The sequence below is a fragment of the Electrophorus electricus genome, chromosome 5 (assembly GCF_041902795.1).
Source record: "Electrophorus electricus isolate QZ-2024a chromosome 5, ASM4190279v1, whole genome shotgun sequence".
Lineage (NCBI taxonomy): Eukaryota > Metazoa > Chordata > Actinopteri > Gymnotiformes > Gymnotidae > Electrophorus > Electrophorus electricus.
In genome coordinates, this window is record NC_137501.1 from 1887383 (window position 1) to 1911724 (window position 24342).

The following is a 24342-nucleotide window of genomic DNA, read 5'->3' on the forward strand; positions in this document are numbered from 1 at the left end:
CGATGAGGGAGGAACCCGCTGGAAGATTAGGGGGGGGCCCTGTATATGGTCCGGGATCAGCTGCAGCTGAGCCCTATGAAGACCAGCTGGTCTACAATAACCAGCAATTGCAGATGGACTCCGCTGGGTCCTATGACCCCTGCATGGACTATTCAGAGGGCTGCGCTGAGTATGGAGAGACAGGGGAGTGTAGCAACGTTAGTCTGTGGTCGGACATGGGGGAGGAGGTCCCTCATGGGGATCCTTCCTCGCAGAGCGACGTTACAGGCTCTGAGGATGACGAGCCCCCAGCACCTAAGGCTCCGCCCAGGGCACGCTGCCCCGGAGCGAGCAAGCTGCCCCGGGTGACTGGCAGAGAAGCGTCAGAGGAGGACACTCCTCTCCCTAAGGCGAAAGGTCCCAAAGCGCACGTGCCTGCTCCTAAGCCTCAGGGAGGCAAAAAGGCAGCGACACCAGTGCCTGCACCGGAACCGGGCAACATAGCTGGTGCGCACCCTGGCGCGCGTGTGCCAAGATCGGGACAGTCGTCGCTCCCCAAGCCAGTGAAGGACAGTCCTCCCCAGGCTGGTGAGCCTCCAAACCAGCCGATGATTGGAGGACTGGCTGGGGCCCCTTCCCCGGACTATTGAATATGTGTGGTGTTGTTCATGGGTCTGTCCCTGTCACCGTGCCAGTCCCCGTTACCTTAAATGCACCAATCACTTTGTTCCCCTCTGTGTCTGTATCAGTGCCCGTTAGTGTGTGCATTCCTGTGTCTGTCTTTGTCTTAGTCCCGGTATTGCTCCCCACGCTGCTGCGTGTTCGTTAGTAGGTAGTGCCACGCCCTCTTGTGTCATCCACCTGATCCTTGTTGTGTATAATCGTCTTGAGTGTGTGTGTCTCGTATGTTTGTTGGTGTTTGATGTAATGTAGCATGTGTGCTAAGTGTAGGTGTTTTGTGTTAAATAAAACGTTTGTCTTAACGTTGCATCCCCCTTTGTGTTTAATTTTAATTATCTGATTTCTCAGTCTGTTTTATGTTCCTGTTAATTAAATTTATTACACTGTCCTTATTTGGTCTGTTGTGTTTAATTTTAATTAAATTAATTAAATTGTACTTTCTTCATGTTTGTTCATTGGGCTTGTAGGACTGGAGCTGGTGACAGCAAGTAGGCGTGTCCACATCTCTGCCACACCCCCAGACTGCAAAAAGGTGGGGGAGGAGTGCCATTTCAAGGTATAGTGGCATCAATACAGATGTTTAGTCTCCTTTGTAATATGTTTAAGTAATCAAAAACAATACACCACAGATCTCCTCCCACTAAGTCTGTAACAGACTGTTTGTTTGTTTGTTTGTTTGTTTGTTTGGGTTCAGCAGATGGAGTAGAGAGTTCGTAAACACTGATTCATTTCAGTCACTGCATGTTTTGGCTACTACTGGCACGGATTACTCATTCCTGCCTTCCTGGATAATATTATTGCTGTGTAACTGAACATTCGAATAGAAAGATATTTGATAACATAATGTTCAGTGTTTTGTAAAAGGCACGATGTTTTGGTTGATGACGTATTAGCTTGGTTTCAATCAGTCATTAACGAGCTTTAGAAGAGGATCAAACCTCTGTCGACACCTCCGCCTTATACTGTCCACATGCTGATTTCCATGAAAAAGCTTGCTTTGATCACGGTAAAGGTGTTTGTGATTTTCCCAGCATGACGACAACCGTCTATATCTGAGGAGCTGTTATCAGGCATTTCAGCCTGAGGAGAAATCCAGTGCCCAGACAGATTAGACAGATGTGTCTGTGTCCGTTATGATTTCTCATGCATGTTTACACTTGATATATTGTAAACTTGACACATAAAAACCCATCCAAACACAAGACAGTGTGGAAGTGTAGTGAATGTGGTGGAATAATTAATGCAATTTTCTTTGACTACAGTAGGCTGCCATACTTGTTCTGTCTCTCAGTGCTAACAGTGCTAAAATGGAAACCAACTATTTGGCCACAATCTGTACCATCTCTAAGCCATCTCAGAAAACACTGCTTCCCTGCCATGTGGACTTAGAGCCATGAGCATGTGCAAACTCTTACTGCAAAGTTAACTTTACAAACTATCACAAGGCTCCCTGCAAAAGAGGTTATTCTGACTTTTCATACCCTTCGTATAAATTCACCAGCTTTAAGACAGCAGCCATTCCTGTTCATGCAGACATCCAGGCATAACAGCAAGACCTTGGAAATATGACGTTCCATCATCAATTTCTATTTCCTCCTGACATAAGTGTAGTGGAATTAAAATTCTTAACAAGAACTCAGAGTACCTCTACGTCTCCCCTTCTAATCCAAATGTCACCCATAACCATCCAATAAATTTGCTTGCATCTCCAGATGGGCAGTATTTCAGTAATGCTGCACCCACTGCACTTATATTTATCACTCTTGAAAAAAACAAAAATCTGCTAAATCTCTAATCCTGCTAAAGTCTTAATGTCATCTGGAAGAACTATTGCATCACCGCAGCCCAATGGTTCATTCAGTTAGTCAGTTATCAGTTTGACTAACACACACCATCCAGCATGCATCGCTGTATTCACAGCCTCCCACATCCATGATCACTTGTTTGGTCACTTCAGCTCTATAATGGGACAGAAGGACGAGAGCTCATCTTTAATTGTAGGGTGGTTAAGGTATGTCCAATTGTGATGTTACTAAATGCATAACATGTGATACCAGTTTTTATAGAATATATTTTGTAATTTCCTATTACAAATGACTTGTATTTTAATTAAGTACATTTTCTCATACTAGTATTCTGTATTTTATTTGGATACATTTGATGGGCTAGTATTTGTCATTTGTAACTTCCTGAAGTATTTGTGTCCATCTTTGCTTGAAGCTTTGTCTGGTATGGAAGAAAGATCATGTTGAGAACAACTCTGTCTTCAGAAAGGGAATAATGACTGCTGAAGTGTTGTAAAATAGACTGGTAGAGGGTTGTAAAATAGACTGTTTAAATGTTGTAAAATAGACTGTTGGAGTGTTTTAAAATAGACTGGTGGAGGGTTGTAAAATAGACTGTTTGAATCTTGTAAAATAAACTGGTGGAGTGTTGTAAACTAGAATGCTGGTGTGTTGAAAAATAGACTGTTGGAATATTGTATGCAGTGTTGTAAAACAGACTGTTGGGAGTGTTGTAAAATAGACTTGTGGAGTGTTGTAAAATAGACTGGATAAAGTGGCAGTTGCACCAGCCTCTGACCTTCACCCATCACTGTCAGGGTTGAAGAATGGGTTTGTAGAACAGGCTTGTTTAATTATTTGGACTCCTGCCTGTGTAACAACCAGTGTGGTGGTTTCTATTCAATCTGTGCACGGTGTTCATTGCATCATTTTTAACCCACAACTGCTCATATGATATTTATTGCATGACTGTGTCATATCCTTGTGTTCATGGTGTGTGCTGAGAGGGAGAAACGGATTGATTGGCGGTGTCTTGCTGCTGTGCATGAAAAGCAAAAGGGCAGCTGCTGAAATAATTTTTTTCTTCTTTGTGGTCGGTGCAGGCGTACTGCTGCTATAGCTGGAAATCAGAACAGCGGTTTAAGAAGAGAGGAATCGGAATGAGACGAGGTTTGCTTATCCGAGGTGAAGAATATGTGTTTCCCCTGCAATTGAAGAGGAGGTAAAAATGAGAGGGTACCGTGTGTGTGTGTGTGTGTGTGTGTGTGTGTGTGTGTGTGTGTGTGTGTGTGTGTGTGTGTGTGTGTGTGTGTGTGTGTGTGTGTGTGTACGTGTTTATATATCTCCATGGGGACCAAATGTCTCCACAAGCATAGGGACATCTGAAATGTTTGAATTTGTGGGGATGGCCAAACCTAACCTTTTATGCCTCCTTTTAGCGAGTAGACAGTGAAAAGAGGTCCCCACGGAAACCTGCGCTCATGCAAGTGATCGTGTAGTGGCGCGTGTCCAAAGAGCGAGCGAGTCATAGACCAACACGCGCGTGCACGGTGCGAAGATGGCGTTACGGCCGCTAGTGGCGGCTGGTGACTATTGCAGTGATATCGCAGAACTAATTTCAACATTGACATGTGTTCTACAGCGCTGTTCTGTTCAGTTTAAAAGTAATCTTACAAACAAGAAAACTTTGAAAGTGTGAGTTGGGAAGGTACAGTCGAGGACCGCACTGCCGTTTCTACTGTAGGCAGGTGAGTTTCCATGCATGGTCATTCTCCGTCTTACACTGTTTAGGTATGTGTCGTGATATTAGTTTACAATTTAGTAGCCTACATGTCTTCATCAGCAGAGATGCTCGAATGATCTTTTTATTTCTCTATTTCTTTTGATGTAAACGCGCATATCCTCAGAACGAGGAAAATGAAAACATAAGAAAACGATTCCATTTTAATGAAAAGAAAAAAACATCTTGTCGCGTCTCATCAGTGCTCGCATGGGAGTCAAACCTGCGTTCATACTGGAACGCCGACCCGCCGAGGAGCCGAGTACACGTCCAGGTAAAACCTCATCTGTACCTACACGACAGATCAAATCATGCGTACACCCACGTTCTCAGTCAGATCAAACCACACGTACACCCACGTTGTTGAGCAAAATTCAAAGAGCGCGTCGACGCCGGTATGAATTTACATAAATGGAATTTGTATGACAGGCTGTTAATTAACGAATTCACTGTAATTCGCCTACGTTATTTTGTATATTAAATTGTCCAAAGGGCAAATATGGTCCCTTTATATAGGCACACTACCTGTTGCATGAGCAGTACATTAGCCAGCAGTGACTGAACGACAAGCCAATGCAATTCTTACGGATACAATACAGAAAGCGTGACGGACGCGTAATATACTGCTGACTCTTAATACTACTGACTCTTAATATACTACTGACTCTTAATACTACTGACTCTGAATATACTGCTGGCTCCTTGGTAGCTGTCGCTTTTACCAGCATAACGACCGATCAGAAAATGATCGTTATTCGGAAATATCAGATTAGACTACACACCCTGCTTTAAACCTTATTCCGTTGTAGTGGTATTATTTCAAGAGTAGGAAGAAAGAAAACTAGCCAGATGTGTCTGTGTCCGTTATGATTTCTCATGCATGTTTACACTTGATATATTGTAAACTTGACGCATAAAAACCCATCCAAACACAAGACAGTGTGGAAGTGTAAAGAATGTGGTGGAATAATTAATGCAATTTTCTTTGACTACAGTAGGCTGCCATACTTGTTCTGTCTCTCAGTGCTAACAGTGCTAAAATGGAAACCAACTATTTGGCCACAATCTGTACCATCTCTAAGCCATCTCAGAAAACACTGCTTCCCTGCCATGTGGACTTAGAGCCATGAGCATGTGCAAACTCTTACTGCAAAGTTAACTTTACAAACTATCACAAGGCTCCCTGCAAAAGAGGTTATTCTGACTTTTCATACCCTTCGTATAAATTCACCAGCTTTAAGACAGCAGCCATTCCTGTTCATGCAGACATCCAGGCATAACAGCAAGACCTTGCAAAAATGTCAAAAATGTCTATTTCCTCCTGACATTCGACAGCAGGAAGAAAGAAAACTAGCCGAATTCGTTTGAGGGTTTTCCCTTCATTAACAAATAAGTGCGATCGTGGCCTGCCGGCACTTCTCAGTAAAACCTGGCGTGTACTTTAAACGCGTCTGCCCAAGTTACGCTCGTGTACGCATCAGTCCCTGTTCGTCCATTACTCATGCGCAGTATATTTTAATGACACTAGTCAACATGTCTCAGTAACTAGTGTATTAGGTCCATATGCATAATATGCGCCGGATACATGTCCCCGTAGGTTCATACGCGTAAAATGCGGTTGGGCATGTCCCCGTCACTTGCTGAAATGGCTGTTTGTTCCTACCACTTTTTAAAAGTGTAGTCTGAAAAATTACCATTTCTTCAGTAATATTTGTTCAATAATAATTCGCGCAATAATATGCTTGTAGTCAATGAAACGAAACGTACTCTGCCGATGTAATAAACTCGGTACAAGTGACATTTTTGAAACGGAACAAATGATTTTTAAATCAAAATAAGTAGAATATAACTGGACTACACACACGTTTTAATCCATTGTTCTGATGCTTCTTACATTGTTCAGCGGCTTGATAAGCAACCATAAAATCTTTCTCACTCAGTCAGTGTTGCAGAGGCTGAAATCAATAACCGTGGACTGGGCTTCAGTAATTGGGAACAGAGATGAGAATAGCGCGGAGAACACGGGATTAGCCCTGATTCCTGAACACTGCAAGGGAATAAAGCAGAATACCCAGAATAAATATGTGTGTATCTGATTATGCATAATCCCAGTCAGTGAGTTGGATAATTGGGGCTGTAGTATGAATACATTGCGCAAAGAAATGTACTTCTCTCTTTTCTTTATGCTTGTGCGTGAAAACAGAAAGCCTTTACACGTGCACACGTGCATACGCATCCGTTTGCCACCAACGGAGCGGTTTTCATTTTTTCCCCCCATATGCTTCAACTGAGAGAAACAGTAAACATCATAAACAGACGTAATTCATTCAGTAAACCTTTTTAAATCCGAGCGTATAATTAAGCTTTAAAAAGCCAGTAAAATAGCGCTGTGAGGTAATTAGTTTTTTTTCCTGTTTAGTAATTTTGTCTTATTGTGACTCCCTGTGATACTGGGTAATTAAGATAAGTGTTTCCACCTTGTCTGTGGTTCTGTACTATTGTCCACCGTCACAGGGCGCCAGTGAGCTGCTGGAATGTAGACGGGTTCGGTTCTTTATGTCGATAACGTGGGTACTTTGTGGACAGTCCTAATGCTTCCCTAACGAGAACACGGATGCGAGTTGTGTTTAATTCTCTTCGGGTCCGTTCACTGGCTGCTTCGTATGTAGTCGCATATACCGAGTGTGTGTTTGGTCAGCAGCGCTTGTCCCACGCGTAGCGCATGGGAAGAGCGCCCTGCTCGGATATGCGCGTGGTTCCTCACTCATTAGTCTTTCAGAATGTGAAACACTACTAATGATCCACCAGATTGTTCCGGGTGTTTACGTGTTTGTTTAGCATCCTTGAGTAAGGAATTTTAGCATCCTTGAGTAAGGAATCAGGGTGAATACAGGAAAAAAAAAAATTGAATTCAGTGATTTAATAAGTATAGGAGACTGACACGCGCAATAGGAAGGCAAGTAGTTCAGGCCAGTATATCATATTAATACATCCGTGTGTGTGTGTGTGTGTGTGTGGTTTTTGTTGTTGCAGGCAGTCGTAAAATAAATCATTCATACTGCTCATTTTGTTTGGCTCGTTTAGCCTTAATAGCTGTATTTTTGAAGGTTTGGATTACTCCCTTGATTTAAAACTCTTTTCAGTAGAGAGATCTTAGTTGTGGTTGTGGCCTACAGCCAGTAGAGGCTTGATGCTGAATAACGCCATAAATAACGATTGCTTTTTAACTAAGGGCATATTTTGACCAATAAGGCGGCACAGTCAACTCCTCAACCAATCAGACAGCAGGCAAGTACAGAAAGTTGGTGTCAGTGCCCTGGCTGTGGTGACTTAATCAAAATACATTGGGGCTGAAAAAAACTCAGCAGTTCAAATGAAAACTGAAAATAGTTTGGAGTGTCCCTGGTGGCTTATTTTGAAGAATCAGCGAATCAGCTGAAGGACGTTCTCTTCTGTTCACACTGCCCACGGCAACCTCCCCGGTGACTTTCTCTCCGTGTGAAAGCAAAAGCACACAGATCACTAAGCTGCTTTCAAGCTCGTCACGTAGTATTTGTGTGTGTGTGTGTGTGTGTGTGTGTGTGTGTATGTGTGTGAGAGAGAGAGATAGATAGATAGATGGTGCGTGTGTGTATGTGTGTGTGTGAGAGAGAGACATGAGGTGTGCGTGTGTGTGTATGTGCGTGTGTGTGTTGGGGGAGGCATGGGAATGATGGAGTGAGAGAAACCTGGATAGTGAGGTAGAGGGATGGACGTGGCCGTGGTGCTGAATCTGTGTGATCAGGGCTTGAGAGAAGCCGCCGTTGTGCGGCTGCGTATGATGAGATGGGAGTTCCCCCTCCAGGCTCTTGCGTTAGCAGAGTGGTGTGTGAGATAAAAGCAGACAGGAGCAGGTATTTGGCTTAACATCTCACAGGCTGTCTGGAGGTCCAGCTAGGCATCCTGAGCAGGTACTGTGTAGGTACAACCACAGTCTCTAACAGCCGTGAGTTAGCAGACCTTGGACAGAAGTTCCAAAGATAATAATACATCGCTGGTTTCTGGGGAGACCACTTTCAGCACATTGGCATGTCATACAAGTGGTCTCTTTTCTCCGAGTCTTCACACACTCATAACATCAGTCCCAGTTTGATACATCATGTCTGAGTCAGATGGTCAAAGCAGTTGTAGTCAGGTGTGCAGAGGGTATCAGACAGCTTTCTGATTGGGTGGATCTTGAACCTTTACAAGCGGTTTGTGGATATGATGGTGAAAGGGTTCTGATTTAACTCATTGTTTGCATTGATTACTAACCTACTGTTCTGGAAAATGACATTTTAGTAATGTAGACCAGGTCTCCGTTATACTTCAGCCCTAGTGTTATAGATCACTGTACCTGCAGTTTCCTGCTGTGGAAACATTTATTGTGGTGTTCGTTCTGCTAGTATCAAAATCAAACTTTATTGATGTTGGACGGTGAATGTCAAAGTGTAACAGAATGTTGAGCTGTAGTTTTGTAAACTGTTCTTGAGATAATTCAAGAGTCTTTAAAGATTATTTTGTTCCCCTATAATCAAAATGCATAATCAACTATGTGGAATTACTGGTTTAATCCTGTGATATTCGCGCGCGTGTGTGTGTGTGTGTGTGTGTATAGCAACTAGCAACTAGGCACGCACACACACACCACACACATATAGCTAACCTAGTTGCTATATTGATGAAAAGCAGTGGTAGCTCACAGGTTAAGGTACTTGAGTTGTTATTGTACTGTTGGGCCCTTATTGCACAAGTTGCAATCAGTCCTAATTAAAAGTTACTCTGCGAAAAAAGTGTCAGCTAGATGTAAGGAAAGGCAGTTCTTGACAAACTTACCTAACCTTGAAATTGACCTTTTTTCTATTTATTTCTAAATAATTTCATAGTGTTCTCATGTCTCACATATGTTCATGCGCTGACACAAATTGCTAGGTTACACTGATTAATGTATACAAAATGTTTTACACAGGAGGTTGCATGTTATATCCGACTCTTATTGGTATATCACAGTGCACCTACCCGGATGCGGGACTAAACCCCAGTGTTCCCCAGGGGACGGGTGCTCTGACCCACCACACTACACAATCTTCTGCCCTCTGGCTTTTGGACACCTCTCTGTTTTCTTTAGACTTTCTCCATGTTCTCTTGTTCTCAACAGTGTAGCTCAACAGGTGTAGTTAATAGTTATGCTTAATGACTTCGTGTGTAATTGAGAGATTGAACTAATTAGTGGCTATGTAATTAAATTGCAATAATGACAGTCAATTTGAAAGCAAACCAAAATTAATTACATGACAAATAAGACTCTTGCAAGACAGAACCATAGAGGGAGACATAAAAAGCTTCTTTTCCTCTGAGTAATTCAGGAGAGTTTAACTTCTCTATATAGGCAATTATTAACTATTTTTATTAGAAATTAATCCATTAGGTAAACTATATCCCTCGTTAAATAATCAGACATTACTCTTCTAAAAGTCCGCCAAGTGAATTGTTCTGCATTAAGATGTAAGCCCTAATAGTCTCTCAGCAATCACTCCCTCACTGCAAACCACTCCATAACATTACATCAGTTCTACTAATCAAATCTTTGATGATAATTATACCTTTACAGGGTGAGTCAGTTGGTGAGGATCTTTTGTTCCAAACACACCAGCTAATTTTTGTGTGAGACAATGTTCACAGAAATTGTGGAATTATTTTTTGTCATAGCCTGTGTGTAAGTTTACCAAATGCCATCATGTGTTTAGTATCTGCGACTTGTTGAGAGTTTGTAAGGGTTTGTTTTGAGTTTGCTGCACCTGAGATATTGTTAATCCACTCGTTGTAGTCGTGTTGGCTGTTTTTCTTGCTTTTGTTTGTCTCCCCTTTTGAAGTTACCCGGTGTTTGTTGTTTCCTGTTAATTCGTTCATGTGTTGAGGTGTCTACCTATGGTGATTATAAAGTCAATCACTTATGCGCGTGTCTGACTCCACTTGCCTTGCCTGACATTACAGGTATAATTGTACTGAGATTGCTCATGTAGTTCTCATATTCACGCACATAGTGGGAAAATGTGCTAGAAACGGATGGCCTGGTGTTTGTATTTAGCACTGACATTTCCTCTCTTATGTAAACCACACACACGAACAACATTTATCAGAATAACTGTGTGTAAATGAGCAGCAACCTACCTGCTAGCTCCTATGAAAATTCCCAATAGTGTCACAATGCTGCCACAACTAGAAATAGGAAGTATTTTAATTATATGTATTTGAAATTCACATGTAATTACATTTTAGGTATTTTGTCATTTGTATTTCACTGGAGTGAAAAAAAAAAAAAATCAAATACACGTTATCAAGATCCTTTTGAAATGTGTACCGTATTTAGAATGCAAAACACTTTATAAAATGGCGCATTAAGAAATATACATTTTAATCACAAAGACCCATGTACTGGAGCTTCCCAATGTAATCCGCTGTTTGTTTTCATAGCAATGCTCTCTGTCTCCCTCTCCAAGCTCCGCCCACCATTCCTGCTACACCCCTACCTAAGTCTGTCCACCTGTGTCCAGGATGCCTCACCTGTGCGTCTTTTCCCTCCCTGGTTCATCCGGGTATTTATTCCTCCTGTTTCCAGTCCTTCGTGTTCGTTGACCTTATTTTGCTGTCGTGTTTAATGTGTCTGCTTTGCTTTTGTTTCCAATTAAGCACCTTTGTGTTCCAGTACACGCACCAACTTCCTGCCCTTTTTACTACCACACGCCTCGCACGTCACAGCCTGTAGCACAAAACTTTCTTGAGTTTTTCTCTTCCACCCAAACTCCATCACTGAAAGGTCAATGGAAGGTGGTGGTGTTTACTTTAAAAGTGGTTGCATTAAGCTACTGGCTTTTAGCAGCACAAACACAAAACATATTCATTAAAGAGGATTTTAATCATGCATTTTATCATGTAACTTTACTGGAATTCTTACAATAATCTGCGACTGCTAAACTCACCCGTAGCTTTAAACTTTATCCATAGCTCATCATATGAGCCAGTCAATATATGTGATCTTTACCAGGACATCAGCTCTCAGTACCAAAGTTCAGTCAGTACTCAAGAATGGTCTTGATCTCAGTATTACAGCTCACAGTCAGTACTCTAGAATGGTCTTGATCTCAGTATCACAGCTCACAGCACTTACTGAGCCTGTGCAAGTGTCTGCAAGCAGATTAGATCATCATGGCCTCCTGTGTCTACAGTGCAGGCTGGTCACACCCTGACACAGTTATCTGTATGTTGCATCGGTATTGTGGCTATTGACAGTTCAAGTCTCAAAGTGAAAATGCTCCAGACCTTCTGTTCTGAGACCATGGGGAGCATTTCTGTTGTTTGTTTTGGGATCTTTGCTGGTGGAGTCCGTGATGGGATTTCAAGCATGGCACTCCCAGGGACTCCAGACTAGACGGATTGGCCTCTTCTCACGTTGAATCCTCTGCTGCTCTTTGGGTGTCTGTGTGTTTGTCTGAATCTGTATGAATATCTACATGTGTGTGTACATTTTTCAATCTTATGAGTATATTTTGGATCACTCACGCAGAGAAAAAGCCTCTTAAGGGAAGGATAACAAGGTAATTGTAACTTCTGAGATGAAATGATTAGTCTGTCAGAAATACATCTCCCCTTCAGTGAGACTCAGGTGGTAACAGGAGGAGATTTACGGTGGGGTTTTTATTCCACTCCGTTCCAAAGTGTGGCATGTCCTCATGGAAGCTCCACAAAGACAGATTCACAATTGAGCCCTTGCAATGAAAAGCACATATCAGCCATTTCCCATTTTTGTCCAAACGGTTATTTTAGTTTTTGATTTTGTACAACCTTTCTATTAAAATTAGGATGCTAACTCACTGCATTTATGTGGGCATTTAAAAATAAAACTTCTAACAATGCTTAATATTAATGCTTTTATTTTGTAGAAAGGGGGTTTTTCATTGCAAGGCCTCAGTTAATAATTGGGGTTTTTTGATTCCTCATGTGGTATAAATAAACTTCTATTCAAAAAAGCCTCCAGTGAAGGATCTGAAACAATACCTCAACTAAAAAAAGTAGTCCATGAGCAGGTTTATTTATTGATTGATTTATTTATTTATTGCTCATTTTTATTTATGTTTTGACTTTTCAAAGTAGAAAGTTTACTTCTGGTTTGTGGACATTTCACAACGATTTTCCTACACAACCCTTCAGCACTACAGCAGTTAGTAGCATGTTATATGTAGTATGTAATCATAGGAATTATGGGCACAATGTCTACCACATACTGTTTATGCACACCAAAGCCATTTATAAAACTGCCTTCTTTTTTATGCCCTCAAAAGCATCAAAGGAAATTCAACCCCTTTCATCTCTGACAATACTTATTCTGTAGTTACACCACTTAACACAGGAGGCAGAAGCAATCAAGAGCTCTCTGCCCCCTGCACCATGCTGAACCATCCTGCACCATCCTGCCCCATCCTGCCCCAGGCTGCCCCGCTCAGCCTTTCTCCACTTAAAATTAAACTGGGTGTCCATTATAGGAAATATTTGGCACTGGTCCAACTCTATTATATACTTTGGAGCCCTGTGTCACTCAATAATGCGGTGCAGGACAATTTAAGCAATATGGATTATTACTATTATTATTATTATTACTATTATTATTATTAAGAACAGATACATGGGTGGTGGATCCTTAAACTAAAATACAACAGAGTATCAATATGAGAACAACATGTCTAAAAAGATTAAAAACGCTCAGACGGACAACATAACAATTCAAACGTGGTTGGAGAAAAGATGTTTGGATGACGTGGTCATGGTACGGTATTGACTTGTTCTATTGTAGTATGTAATATATTGATCAAAACTGTGGTTTGTGGTCTACATGAGGTTGGTGGTTATTGATCTGTTAGTAACAATAGCAATAACTACCTGAAGATAAGAAGATGAAACAACAAAAAGAAGAAGATGGAAAAAGGAAAGAACAGAAGGGATGAACCAATCATTTCCAACCGTACAATAGAAAAGATGGAGACTATGACATGCTGTAGACTAAAGATCTCCTAAAGAATCCTTCCAGCTCCCCTCCTCTCTGTGATGTTGCCATTTTTGTCTCCTGCGTGGTCACATGTGAGATATTGGCAGTGAGTGCGGTGATCTCCTCCTTAATGATGCCTGTTGGGAAACCTGGGCATTAATAGGTTAATCACAAACCTGGAAGAGCATCAGGATGAAGACCCACATGCTGGGAGAAGATCAAACAGCAAACGTCTTTTCGACCGCACGCCCCCATCAGTGAGCTGGGTGTTGTTGGTCATGCACTCCCTGTAGAATTACCATCAAAAAACTATTATCAAGGTAGATTCTGCCATTCCCCATTTATGACGCCACTGGTGTTGTCTTACCAGTCGCCTCCCATGCATCAGCGCTCTGTCAGTCATACCACGGGGGTACTGCATCATTCTGATTTATTCATAACAAGCCGGCTGCATTAGAGAGAATGTCTGAGGTGCCGTGGGCTAGGGCCATGTGGCCTATTTATATGAGCAGAGGTCTGAATTACAAGCAGGTCTTTACAAACGTTAAGATTTATGCCTTCATAGATGGTGCCTGACACCTTCAAACAGTCGGTGATTGTTCATCAAACCCCTTGTGTTCGTTTCTTAAAGTGTGTTTACAAGTCAGAAGGGCTTATCAATACATGTCCCTACTGACATTTTGATTTATATTTCTGTTGTGAGAAATAATGTCTGGACTCTTTGTCTTTGATAATTCCGTAGTCTCCCCTGTGGTGGAAATCTGGGAATAAAACTTAGATCCATGTCCTTGTCGTTGGATTTTATTGTAAGCTCCATGCAAGGTTGATTTGAGTCTCATGCATACAGTGATGTGGAGCCAAGAATGAAAAGGGAGTTTTACAAAGATATTTATAGGATATAAGAAAAGGAAGGTTATTCTGAGCGTAAGGTTGATGGATTTCTGACTTGCTTTGCACATTGCAGCGTGTTATACATGACTTCTCACAAGACACAAAACATGGAACTGTTAGAATGAACAAACCCGACAGCAGTCCAGATGGCCTCGGTTGCATCTTCAGGTATTTAAACAAAGATGCAGCCTAGTGTTGATTATACTTTACTTCCTTTTATCGCCAACCAGTTCTCTCCTGGACACTGTCCAGCAAATCACCCCTCATTCTACCAGGAATAATAGCATACTGACTTCATAAGCGACAAATCCAAAGTAGATCCAGAACTTCTTTCAGGTTTTGCTTATGCTTTTTTATGCTTATAGGATTTGGTTATGTTTGAAAATAATGGATTTCTGGCAATCAGTGTTTGCTTCTTTCTTAGAGGGTTTAGAAATAACTAAAAAAACAAAGATGCCATGTGAAATGTTCATATGCAGCTGATGTAGTGTGTGAAATCTGAGAAAAAAAGGGAAACTTCCCACCCACATGTTCCCTTGAATCAGAAATGTAATGCATGACACAAGTCAAAGATGTAATTCTCCAAATAAAGACGTGGGCGGGGCAGTGAGGGGCGGGGCCAGTGATGCTTATGCGTGTCCCTTGAGCATCTTGAATCTTTCTAGATTCACATTTCCTACAGATCCATATTTGCTGCTCAGTGTGCATTTATCCTGCATAATTTAATAATGGCACTAGTATCTTACAGTCCTCATTAATATTTATAGTGTGTGTGTTTGTGTATGTGTGTGTTTGTCTTTGTGTGTGTGCATGTTTTAATCCTCAGACTTTATCCCTGGCATCTGTATCGGTGAGCCACTGAAATGGAGGCGGTGCTATCAGACCTGACCGATCTGTCTATGAACTCCACCCTCCTGAACATGACCGCTCACAGCAGCAACGCCTCCAACGCCTCCACCCTCCCCAGCATCACCTACTACCCGTACTACCAGCACTCGTTGCCCGTGGCAACCGCCCTCACCGTGGCCTACCTCTTCATCTTCCTCCTGTGCATGATGGGTAATGGCCTGGTGTGCTTGATCGTGCTGGGGAACAGGCGCATGAGGACCGTCACCAACTTGTTCATCCTCAATCTGGCCGTGAGTGACCTGCTGGTGGGCATGTTCTGTATCCCCACCACGCTGGTGGATAACCTTATCACAGGTAACACGCACACACACACACGCACACACACTCACACACACACACACACACAAATATATGCATCATATGCTTGTTGAGTCCAGCGTTGTACAGGTTAGTAATCCTTTATATAATCCTTTTTAGATTGTTGTTTTTGACTCAGTAGGACCTGCGAAATTAGTGAGTATTGTATCCCTCAATGGAGAGGGAGAGGAGTAGAGAGAGAGAGACAGAGAGAGAGAGAGAGAGAGAGAGACAGAGAGAGAGAGAGAGAGAGAGAGACAGAGGACGAGGGTACAAGAGATTGAGTGGGAGTCCCAGATGTCAGATGTTATTTGGCATTCATCCTAGCACACCCACCTCTCATTACACCACTGTAATACCAAACTGCATCTGAAGCCATAACTCTTGTAATAAAAGTGGTAGGTTAGATGAAAGAGAGAATGCTCTTTCCCAACCCTCTTTTAAAACCATGAGAATCTGCATCAAAATTGGTTTTATTGTGCACATAAAATATTTGGCTAAATGAATATCAGGAATTTGTCTTGGCGAATTTGTCTTAGTGACAAACCAAATTACACAGAATAGAATAGAACTGGGAAAACCCTGCAAATAGCGAAGATTTAAATGTCTACTGATATGTACAAAACACAGTATGTACAGACTGAATGTTGTTACATGTGTTAATTTCCCTTTTTAGTATGTAGAGATTCAGAAAGAGACCTTGTCATGTTGAAGACCCAACTTTTCTTTTAGCTGTGATTAACACGTTCTGTGCATTAATTTAAGCGCTGCAGGTATTTGTCACACTGCTCAGCAGAAGTACATTTTATGGGCCGAGCCTGTCTCAAAAGGCAGAGCTTGTATCTAGGCCTGGGAGGTTTTTGTTTGGCTAGTTTCTCACTTCCCCCCTGAAGGAAGGATGTGATCGATGGATGTGTGAGGGGTTGGCAAGAATGTCACCTGCTCATATCTTTGGATCAGGTGCAGTAGACACCCTTCTGTTTCTTCACCAGCTGACAGCCTCTACGCAGAGACAAACTGTACCCTTAACGCCTGTAGTGTAGTTAAATTTTCTGGAGTTTCATCTCTTGCATTAGTCCTGGTATTGGCAGCAAGTGTGTCTCTTGTAGCCCTGGAGATATAACAGTTCCAGCTCTACCTGCATATCTCGACCTCGCTTACTAATAATAGTTTGCTCACAATTCATTCATGGTTACTAGGAAGAGATGTGAGGTGTCCAAGTCTAACCCTGTACTAACACCTGGCTCCAATCACTGAGCTTTCTGAAGGGCATAACGAACTGGTCCAGGTGTTAGATTGGATGTTGGATTAGCATTGGAACAGGACTCTACAGGGCCGTGGATCTCCAGTGCTGCTTTGGGCAGCCCAGGTGTAGGGAGATGTGACACAGCACAGAATCCCAATGCAGCATCCTGTAGAGCCCAGATGCTGCAGGACATAACGGAGGCGGATTTTCCCAGCTTCATAAGCAGGACTGCAGGGGGACAGCCCTAGATAGCGCTGAATAGGGGGAATTCATTAGCCAAATCAACTGAGTGATAAAAAAAAGTCTGGTGATGAATCTGAACTTTCATACACCTTCCAAAACTCTTTGTAACCATCCACATTAGGACAGCCAGTCTTTTGTCTGGGTATGGTTTCATCTGAGCTTCCGAAGCAGGCAGAGAAAGGTATTTTTAAAAGTCTTTAAATACTCCTGATAATTTCACACCCTTTTCCTCAATAGCATGTTTGATTCTGGTCATTTAGAGGCACTACAGGCATCATTTAGAGAAGCAAAATTCAACAAACCCCACAGCAAGGAGTCAGGGCTCCTTCTGTACCCGGGAAGGAGCCATCCAGAAAACACAGTTTTAATATGGAACATTTTAACTCAACAACTCGGAAAAGGCCATGGGAATCTCTGGACTCATAGGGCTGGTCTGCCCTCCATTTGTGATAAATAGATTAGATCCCTCTCTTGATAAAACATCTGTGTGTTGATGTGACAGGGATTTGATAGTCACAGTGGGTGACAATGCAAATTATGATCATTTGCATTTATGATAATGCTTTTATGATAATCTCTTGTTGCATTTGTGATTGTACCAGTCCTAGTTTGTGTTGCTTCCTATCATGATACTGTTAATATAGTAGAAAGCAACATGGGATATACTGATCTGCATAAGGAGATAAGGAGAGATATTTTGTAGAACAAAAGCGAAATAACAAACAAAAAGAAATGTGTTGCAGGCATGAACTCGTATGTAATACAGTGATGATGTAATACAGTGACGATGTGGAAGCTTCATGAATATTTGCCCGTCCTGCAGAACAACACTGAGCCAACTGAGGTGACAAACACTTCAGCGGGGCTGCAACTTCAATTTACGATTCTGCAAACCTCCAAGAGCTTTAGGTAGAACTTTAGGTGCCAGTTTCGCTGTAAGCATTAAAGCAGTCGTCACGCACCACGCAGAAAGGGCAGCAAGTCTAATTCAGGGTGAGCACAACAGTCGTGTTTGGGGAGAGTGAGTCATATATGGTGGATCCAGGAAATGAACAACACGTGCACACATACTCGTACGTACTCACACGTGCGTGCAAGCACACGCACTCAAATGAACTACATTTTTCGCGTGAAGTGAAATTCCATGTTTGCTAAGGAATGAAGAATCACCATGTGTTTCTGTGTGTGCTCGTTTACTCATTCGTTCTCTCTTCTCTTTCTCTTAGGCTGGCCCTTCACAAACACGGTGTGTAAGATGAGCGGTCTCGTGCAGGGCATGTCTGTCTCCTCCTCTGTGTTCACACTAGTGGCCATCGCGGTAGACAGGTTCGTAATGGAAAGTGGGGGTTGTATAAGGTTACAGAAATCCGAATGATCCTAATTGATTTCTCATCATCCTAATCGATATCCCAACTTTTGAGCAGTTGAGCATGCTTGAGATGTAACTTAAGATGTAATAATGCACTCACAAAGAGAAGGAAAAGACGCGTATAACAGAGGCTAAAGGAGGTGGAGATGGTGGCGGTGTGTGGTGAGGTGTCTGGTAGGTACCTCTGCTCTTTCCACATTTCCTCTCACATCCTCAATCCTCACCTTCCTCCTCTGGTAAGAAGAGCAGGCTGAACCAAAGACCGATCCCATTATTATTGATCACTAATTCCACGATTTTTGATCACATTTGGAGAAAGAATGTCAGTGAAGTAAACATAAAAGTTTCACATGGATCCAAACCAAGTTTGTGAAGGCTAGTGGTTTAAATGTGTAAGCTTCATCCCTTATTAGTGCTGTCTGAAGAAGACACAAATGCATGGAACATCAGTCAAGCTAATACAAGCCTGTCTGGAGAACGTGAGAGACATTCTCTGTAAATAATAACTAAAGGAGGAACTCATAAGGGTGCATTTTGCAAATCTACTGGGTATGTTTGGAATGGACAAAAATGTTTAATGTAACTGCAGAAGTGCAGGCATTGCAGCCAGACTCAGATTCATCAATCTCTCTGTCTCTCTCACACACACACACACACACACACACACAGTGAGAGAGTAAGAAAAAAGAATTGTGAATGTGGGAATGTAAAGCAACAAATAAAGGAGGAAGCCAGAGAAAGAGGAGCAACCCATAAGCAGCACACACACTACGGTGCAGTGGAACATGGTGGAGTCCTTCCGTACGTGCTGTGCAGGGTAAAACAGCTTCTATCCTACAGTGCCTTCAGGACACAGTTTGATACTTAAGCACAAAGGTCAGAACCATGAGAACATCTATTCTCTTAAACTCTCCTCCAGGTTCCGCTGCATCGTCTACCCCTTCCAGCCGAAGCTCACCCTGACGGTTGCCAAGGTAACCATTGTAATGATTTGGGTGTTGGCCCTGGTGATCATGTGTCCCTCGGCAGTGACTCTGACCGTGGAGCAAGTGAGGCACCACTACATGGTCCACAACCTGGACTACAACCACGCCTACCCGCTACTGTCCTGCTTCGAGAACTGGGCCGACCCGCAGATGCGTAAGGTGTACACCACGGTGCTGTTCGCCCACATCTACCTGGTCCCTCTCACGCTCATCACACTCATGTACGGACGCATCGGCGTCAAGCTCTACACCACCTCCGTCACCACCGGCAGCGAGCAGCCCGACGGTGGGCAGCCCCGCGCTACCCCTCCGGCCCACCAGGGGGCACCGCAGAAAAACAGACCCCTCTTCTCCAGCAAAAAAATCAAGGTTATTAAGATGCTGGGTCTGGTGGCACTGCTTTTCACGCTGTCCTGGCTGCCCCTGTGGACACTGATGCTCCTGACCGACTACGGCGGTCTGGACGAGCCAGCGCTGGACCTCCTGACCAGCTATGTGTTCCCGTTCGCACACTGGCTCGCCTTCTCCAACTCCAGCGTCAACCCCATCATCTACGGCTACTACAACGAGAACTTCAAGCGCGGCTTCCAGGCCGTGTGCAGGAAGTACACGTGCTGCTGCAGTGGGCTGACTGCAGGGGGATCCAGAGCTCGCAGGTCCGGCAGGGTGGACATGGGCGTAGCGGGCGCAGGGCGCAGGGGGCCCGACACGGGTCCCAACCCGCTGCCATTCGCAGCGAGGAACAGGGTGTACACGGATGGGAACCTGAAGGAGCGCAGGCCGGGGTCAGAGCCAGAGCGCCGGGCGGCGAGTTGCAGGGTGAGGGGCTCCGTCAGTGTGGATGATGCCGGATCCCTCACCGCCAGTGAGACGAAAGGGGTGGCCAATCAGAAGAGCCTGCAGATGGAGGACCTGGGGAGGATCAGCCCTGTGGGCGTCACCGTGAGCCAGGCCTGGGATCAATAGCAGACGGGGAGCGCACGCAAGCCCAGTAGAGGGACATACTAGTGTAAATAAACAGTGTAATTTGGAATATCGTTATTGCCGAGTTGCAAGGAGAGCTTCAAGGGTTTTTCGGCGCTCCTACATGGAGGACATTAAGGATGAGTGCAGGGACACCTGCTACACAGGTCTAGAAAGGCCTAGACAACTGACACAAAGGTCTAGACAACTGACACAAAGGTCTAGGGTTCAACTGAGACCTCTCCAGCACACCAAGCCCTCCGTTTGTAGTTCAGTAGACCTTTAGTGTGACTGGTTGTTGTGTTTACAGAGAGACAGCACCGGTGTAGAGGAGGCGCACGAAAGCCAAGCACGGGGAGCTGTGAGAGGAGTCCCCATAGGAGGGGTTCATAAATGTAAAAAATAATAACATTTTTTAAAAGTCCTCCATCTTGTCTCTTACAGTGGTGCCCCAGAAGTTTTTGTTACACCAAGACACAGATAAAGAAAGAGGAAGAGAGAGAGAGAGAGAGAGAGAGAGAGAGAGAGAGAGAGAGAGAGAGAGAGAAAGAGAGAGAGAATGAATTATTTTGTAAAGAGGTCAGCATGTAAGTTGTCTGACACAAAATGGCCAAAATTTGTAGTTGAGAAAAATGACAAACCACCACACCTCATCCACCACGTGCATGAGGGCGTGCATGCATGCGTGTGTGTGTGTGTGTGTGTGTGTGTGTGTGTGTATTTGATATGCTCCAGAGCTTGGATATGTGTTATACATGGGCAAAGTGTAAGAATGTTCAGAACTGACTTATGAAAGAAGCACAAGGATATAATGGAAACAAAATTAAAACCATATAGTGAACAAATTTTAAAACAACTAAAGTTGTTTATTTTTGTGTGAAAGACATTTTATAATAAAACCTTTGTTTTTGCATCAAATGGGATGCAGGAAATGGTGAAATGGACAATGTGGTCTAAACTGCAGAATTAAACGCACATGTCCTGAGAGCAAACGTGCTGATAGCAGCTTTAAAGCTCTTTCAAAGCTCAGACTAAATACTAAAATACCAGTGACAAATGAAAAAGGGTATCATTGTTTATTTATTTAATTATGTATATGTTTATTATGATTTTATTTATTTGTTTACTTATTTGGGGGTGTTTGTTTTAGAAAATGTATAATGGCTTAAGTATTCCAGGGTTATTTAAACTGGTTTAACTTTTTTTTTTCTTCAAATATTTGATTTTAGAACTGCAGACAACACAGAAATATCCGCACCAAGACTTTTCAAGATTGTATTTAGAAACTCTGATATAATGTACCAAACATTTCTGTATTAATTCTGAGAAAGAACAGGATGCTTAAATATCTCACATCTCCCCAGGGATCACCTTACTGCGCCTTGCTAGGTGGAACCTTTTTACCTGAACTCCCGTTTAAAAGATATGGACTCACTTTTCTTATGGAAACATTTTTGCCTTGTCTTGAAATATGCATAAGTGAGATCCAGGTTTGCAACAGTTGATCCTGTTGATCTAAAGGGATGAACAACCATCACTGTAGGACTTCAGGTAACTGGAGCAATCATACTAGCAAGCTAATAAGACCTATGTAAACAACGTACATATAATTATATTTAGTTATAGTTAGTCATATAGTTACTTTTTTAGGCATGTTCATTAAAATACTAAATATTTCTCTAAATAATAATTTAATATCACAACATTTTTTATGCTTTTTACATTCCTTGAATCAAAAATTGTGTCTAGTAGTTATTTGTGTTTGGTCTTTAACTCGAAAACCAATCATTAGACAAGCATGCACTGTAAAATCATTTTTAAATTATGCTGAAATGTGTTTTTAAAGGTTTATTCCTGAAATTCTTTTCTATAAAAAAATGACCAGAGAATGTTTTATACCTCCTTGACCTCAGTCCCAAAGAAGGCCACCTGCGTCATTTTAAAACCACTTGTAAATAAAGTCAAAGTCATAATGAGGAGTAATTATGAGTAATTAAAACTTGCACCCTAAAGAAAACCCTTCAAGGTCTTGTGCCATAAGGCTGTGATAGAAAGCCATATTGTTTCTATTCTGTTTTCTATTGTACTATATTGTATGTTTCTACTTGTGAAAGGGTTTTTGGTTCCTGTTTCTTTTGAGCAACCGGGGTATTCAACAGAAACGCTACATTTCCAGCTGTGCAGAATGGTGATGGGAGTTTTGCCTTTGGAGATTGGCGCATTATCTCCCCCCACCCCCTCGAGAATTGTTCATATGCAATGGCAGAGAAATTCAAAAGCTGCTTTAAACATAAAGACAAGTCACTCGTTTCGTATAGTGGTGGTTCATCTTCAGTCAAGCCATTTCACTCTCATTATTAAATGTTTTTAAATCATTTTAATAAAGTAATAGAGCAACTCTAGATAAGTGTAAACAATGTTTGGTATCCATACATACACTGGGAGACCAACTAGCATAGTGGTTAAAAGCAAAAGTGTTTGATCTCCAGTGGACAAGATCAGACCGTATTAGATTATGAACACTTAGCTGATACTGGTATCGGATCATGATCGTTGACAATCACACTGCAGACAACAGGGATTTATGCTGTAAAAACCTTATTTGGGACACAACACACACACACACACACACACACACACAGAAGTATTATGGGCTAAGTGACAGGGCTGCTTATGAATGTACCTGGTGACAGGTCAGGACTTTAGCTTAACCTTCCACAACTGCTCAGAGACAATGTCCGCACAGCAGTGTGACTTTTACATTTATTTTTTAGGTGTATGAGCCTTCCAAAGAATGGAAATTACTATAGAAATAGAGACAAAAATAGTTACAGCCTAATGCCACTGTGATCACATAAGGGCAGTCTAATGCCACTGTTATCACATAAGGGCAGTCTAATGCCACTGTGATCATATAAAGGCAGTCTAATGCCACTGTGATCACATAAAGGCTGCATAATGCCAATGTTAACACATAAAGGCAGCCTAATGCCACTGTGATGTAAAAGCAGTCTAGTGCCTCTGTTGTCATGTAAAAGCATTCTAATGCCATAATTACATGTAAAGGCAGTCTAATGCCCATTATGTTGCATGTTGAACTTTCTGTTATGGGCATTCTATACAGGTGGGGTTTTTTTGGGGAAAAATTCGAATCATAAATAAATCCTCCATCAGTGATCTCTGTAGCCCTGTGGCTCAATGTTTTTCCTGAATTTCAGTTCAAGCCACTCAGGAGAACTACAAATACCTTAATTAATTTCAATGCCAATCGTTAAAGTAATTAATAAATGTGATTTCATTTTAAGTTGAACGTCGGTCAGTAAACTCTGTTCTCTGCTCTAGGACTACAGTTGCAGTGCCCTTTATACATTTTGGTCTTGCAGTCGTGAGCCTTGCAGGTTGTCAGTATTTGTAAGCAAAGCTTGTGCAGAAGAGTTTTGAGTCTTACGTTGCAGTTTGTACATTGTATTCTCTGTTACTATGACAGACTGAACATAAATACAAAAAAACGTATTTGAAACTTGTGTTTATTCTTTTCTTTCTGATTTGACTTATTTTCTTTGCAAATCTATAGATTTCCTCATTGAACTTTAAATGATGTTTTCTGTCTTATTTTGTTGGATTTTAATAGTGGTTGTTTATTACTGTCTTGTCAAAAGTACTTGTATCCATATGTCACTATTTATCTAATAAATAGATTTTGTGTCTGTATTGCACGTGACCTTCATTATGTCAGTACCCTTTTGGGGGAGTTGGTGGGTGTGGGTGCTTGTCACATCACCCTTGTGCAAAAGGAAAAAACACCTTTGGTATGTTCACTGATATTAACATTGTTATGGCATATTATCCACCATACACGGGATATACACAGTGGGTATTTAATTTGGTACACCTAGCATACACTGATGTTTATAGTAATCTGTCATAAACTGTAGATTTTTATAATAATCTGTCATACACTGTAGGTGTTAATAATAATATTCTTCATTATTCTGTAAACATTCTTGATACAGTGCTTCTAAGTGCTGACTGCACCTGCGTTTGTACACAGCGGTTAACTGACAGCCACAGCGGTTAACTGATTGAAGGACCTGCTTTATGGGTCAAGAGTTTATGAAATCATGTATATGTATCATATAGAACTACCATCCATCCT

The 24342-nt window shown here is 42.1% G+C and overlaps 1 protein-coding gene across 1 annotated transcript; it reads left to right on the top strand.

Moving 5' to 3' along the window:
* The first annotated feature begins 1130 nt into the window (after positions 1-1130).
* On the top strand, positions 1131-23825 carry npffr1l2 (neuropeptide FF receptor 1 like 2). The gene is made up of 5 exons (XM_027025985.3): positions 1131-1216; positions 3548-3666; positions 15000-15376; positions 18095-18194; positions 19157-23825. The coding sequence occupies exons 3-5, from the start codon at positions 15037-15039 to the stop codon at positions 20187-20189; spliced, it is 1473 nt and encodes a 490-aa protein (XP_026881786.3). The 5' UTR covers positions 1131-1216; positions 3548-3666; positions 15000-15036; the 3' UTR covers positions 20190-23825.
* The last annotated feature ends 517 nt before the right edge of the window (positions 23826-24342 follow it).

Coding starts and splice junctions, on each gene's coding strand:
- npffr1l2 (XM_027025985.3), top strand. CDS start 15,037: ATGGAGGCGGTGCTATCAGACCTGACCGATCTGTCTATGAACTCCACC. Junction 15,377..18,094: donor GGTGGATAACCTTATCACAG/GTAACACGCACA, acceptor TCTTTCTCTTAG/GCTGGCCCTTCACAAACACG. Junction 18,195..19,156: donor GTGGCCATCGCGGTAGACAG/GTTCGTAATGGA, acceptor ACTCTCCTCCAG/GTTCCGCTGCATCGTCTACC.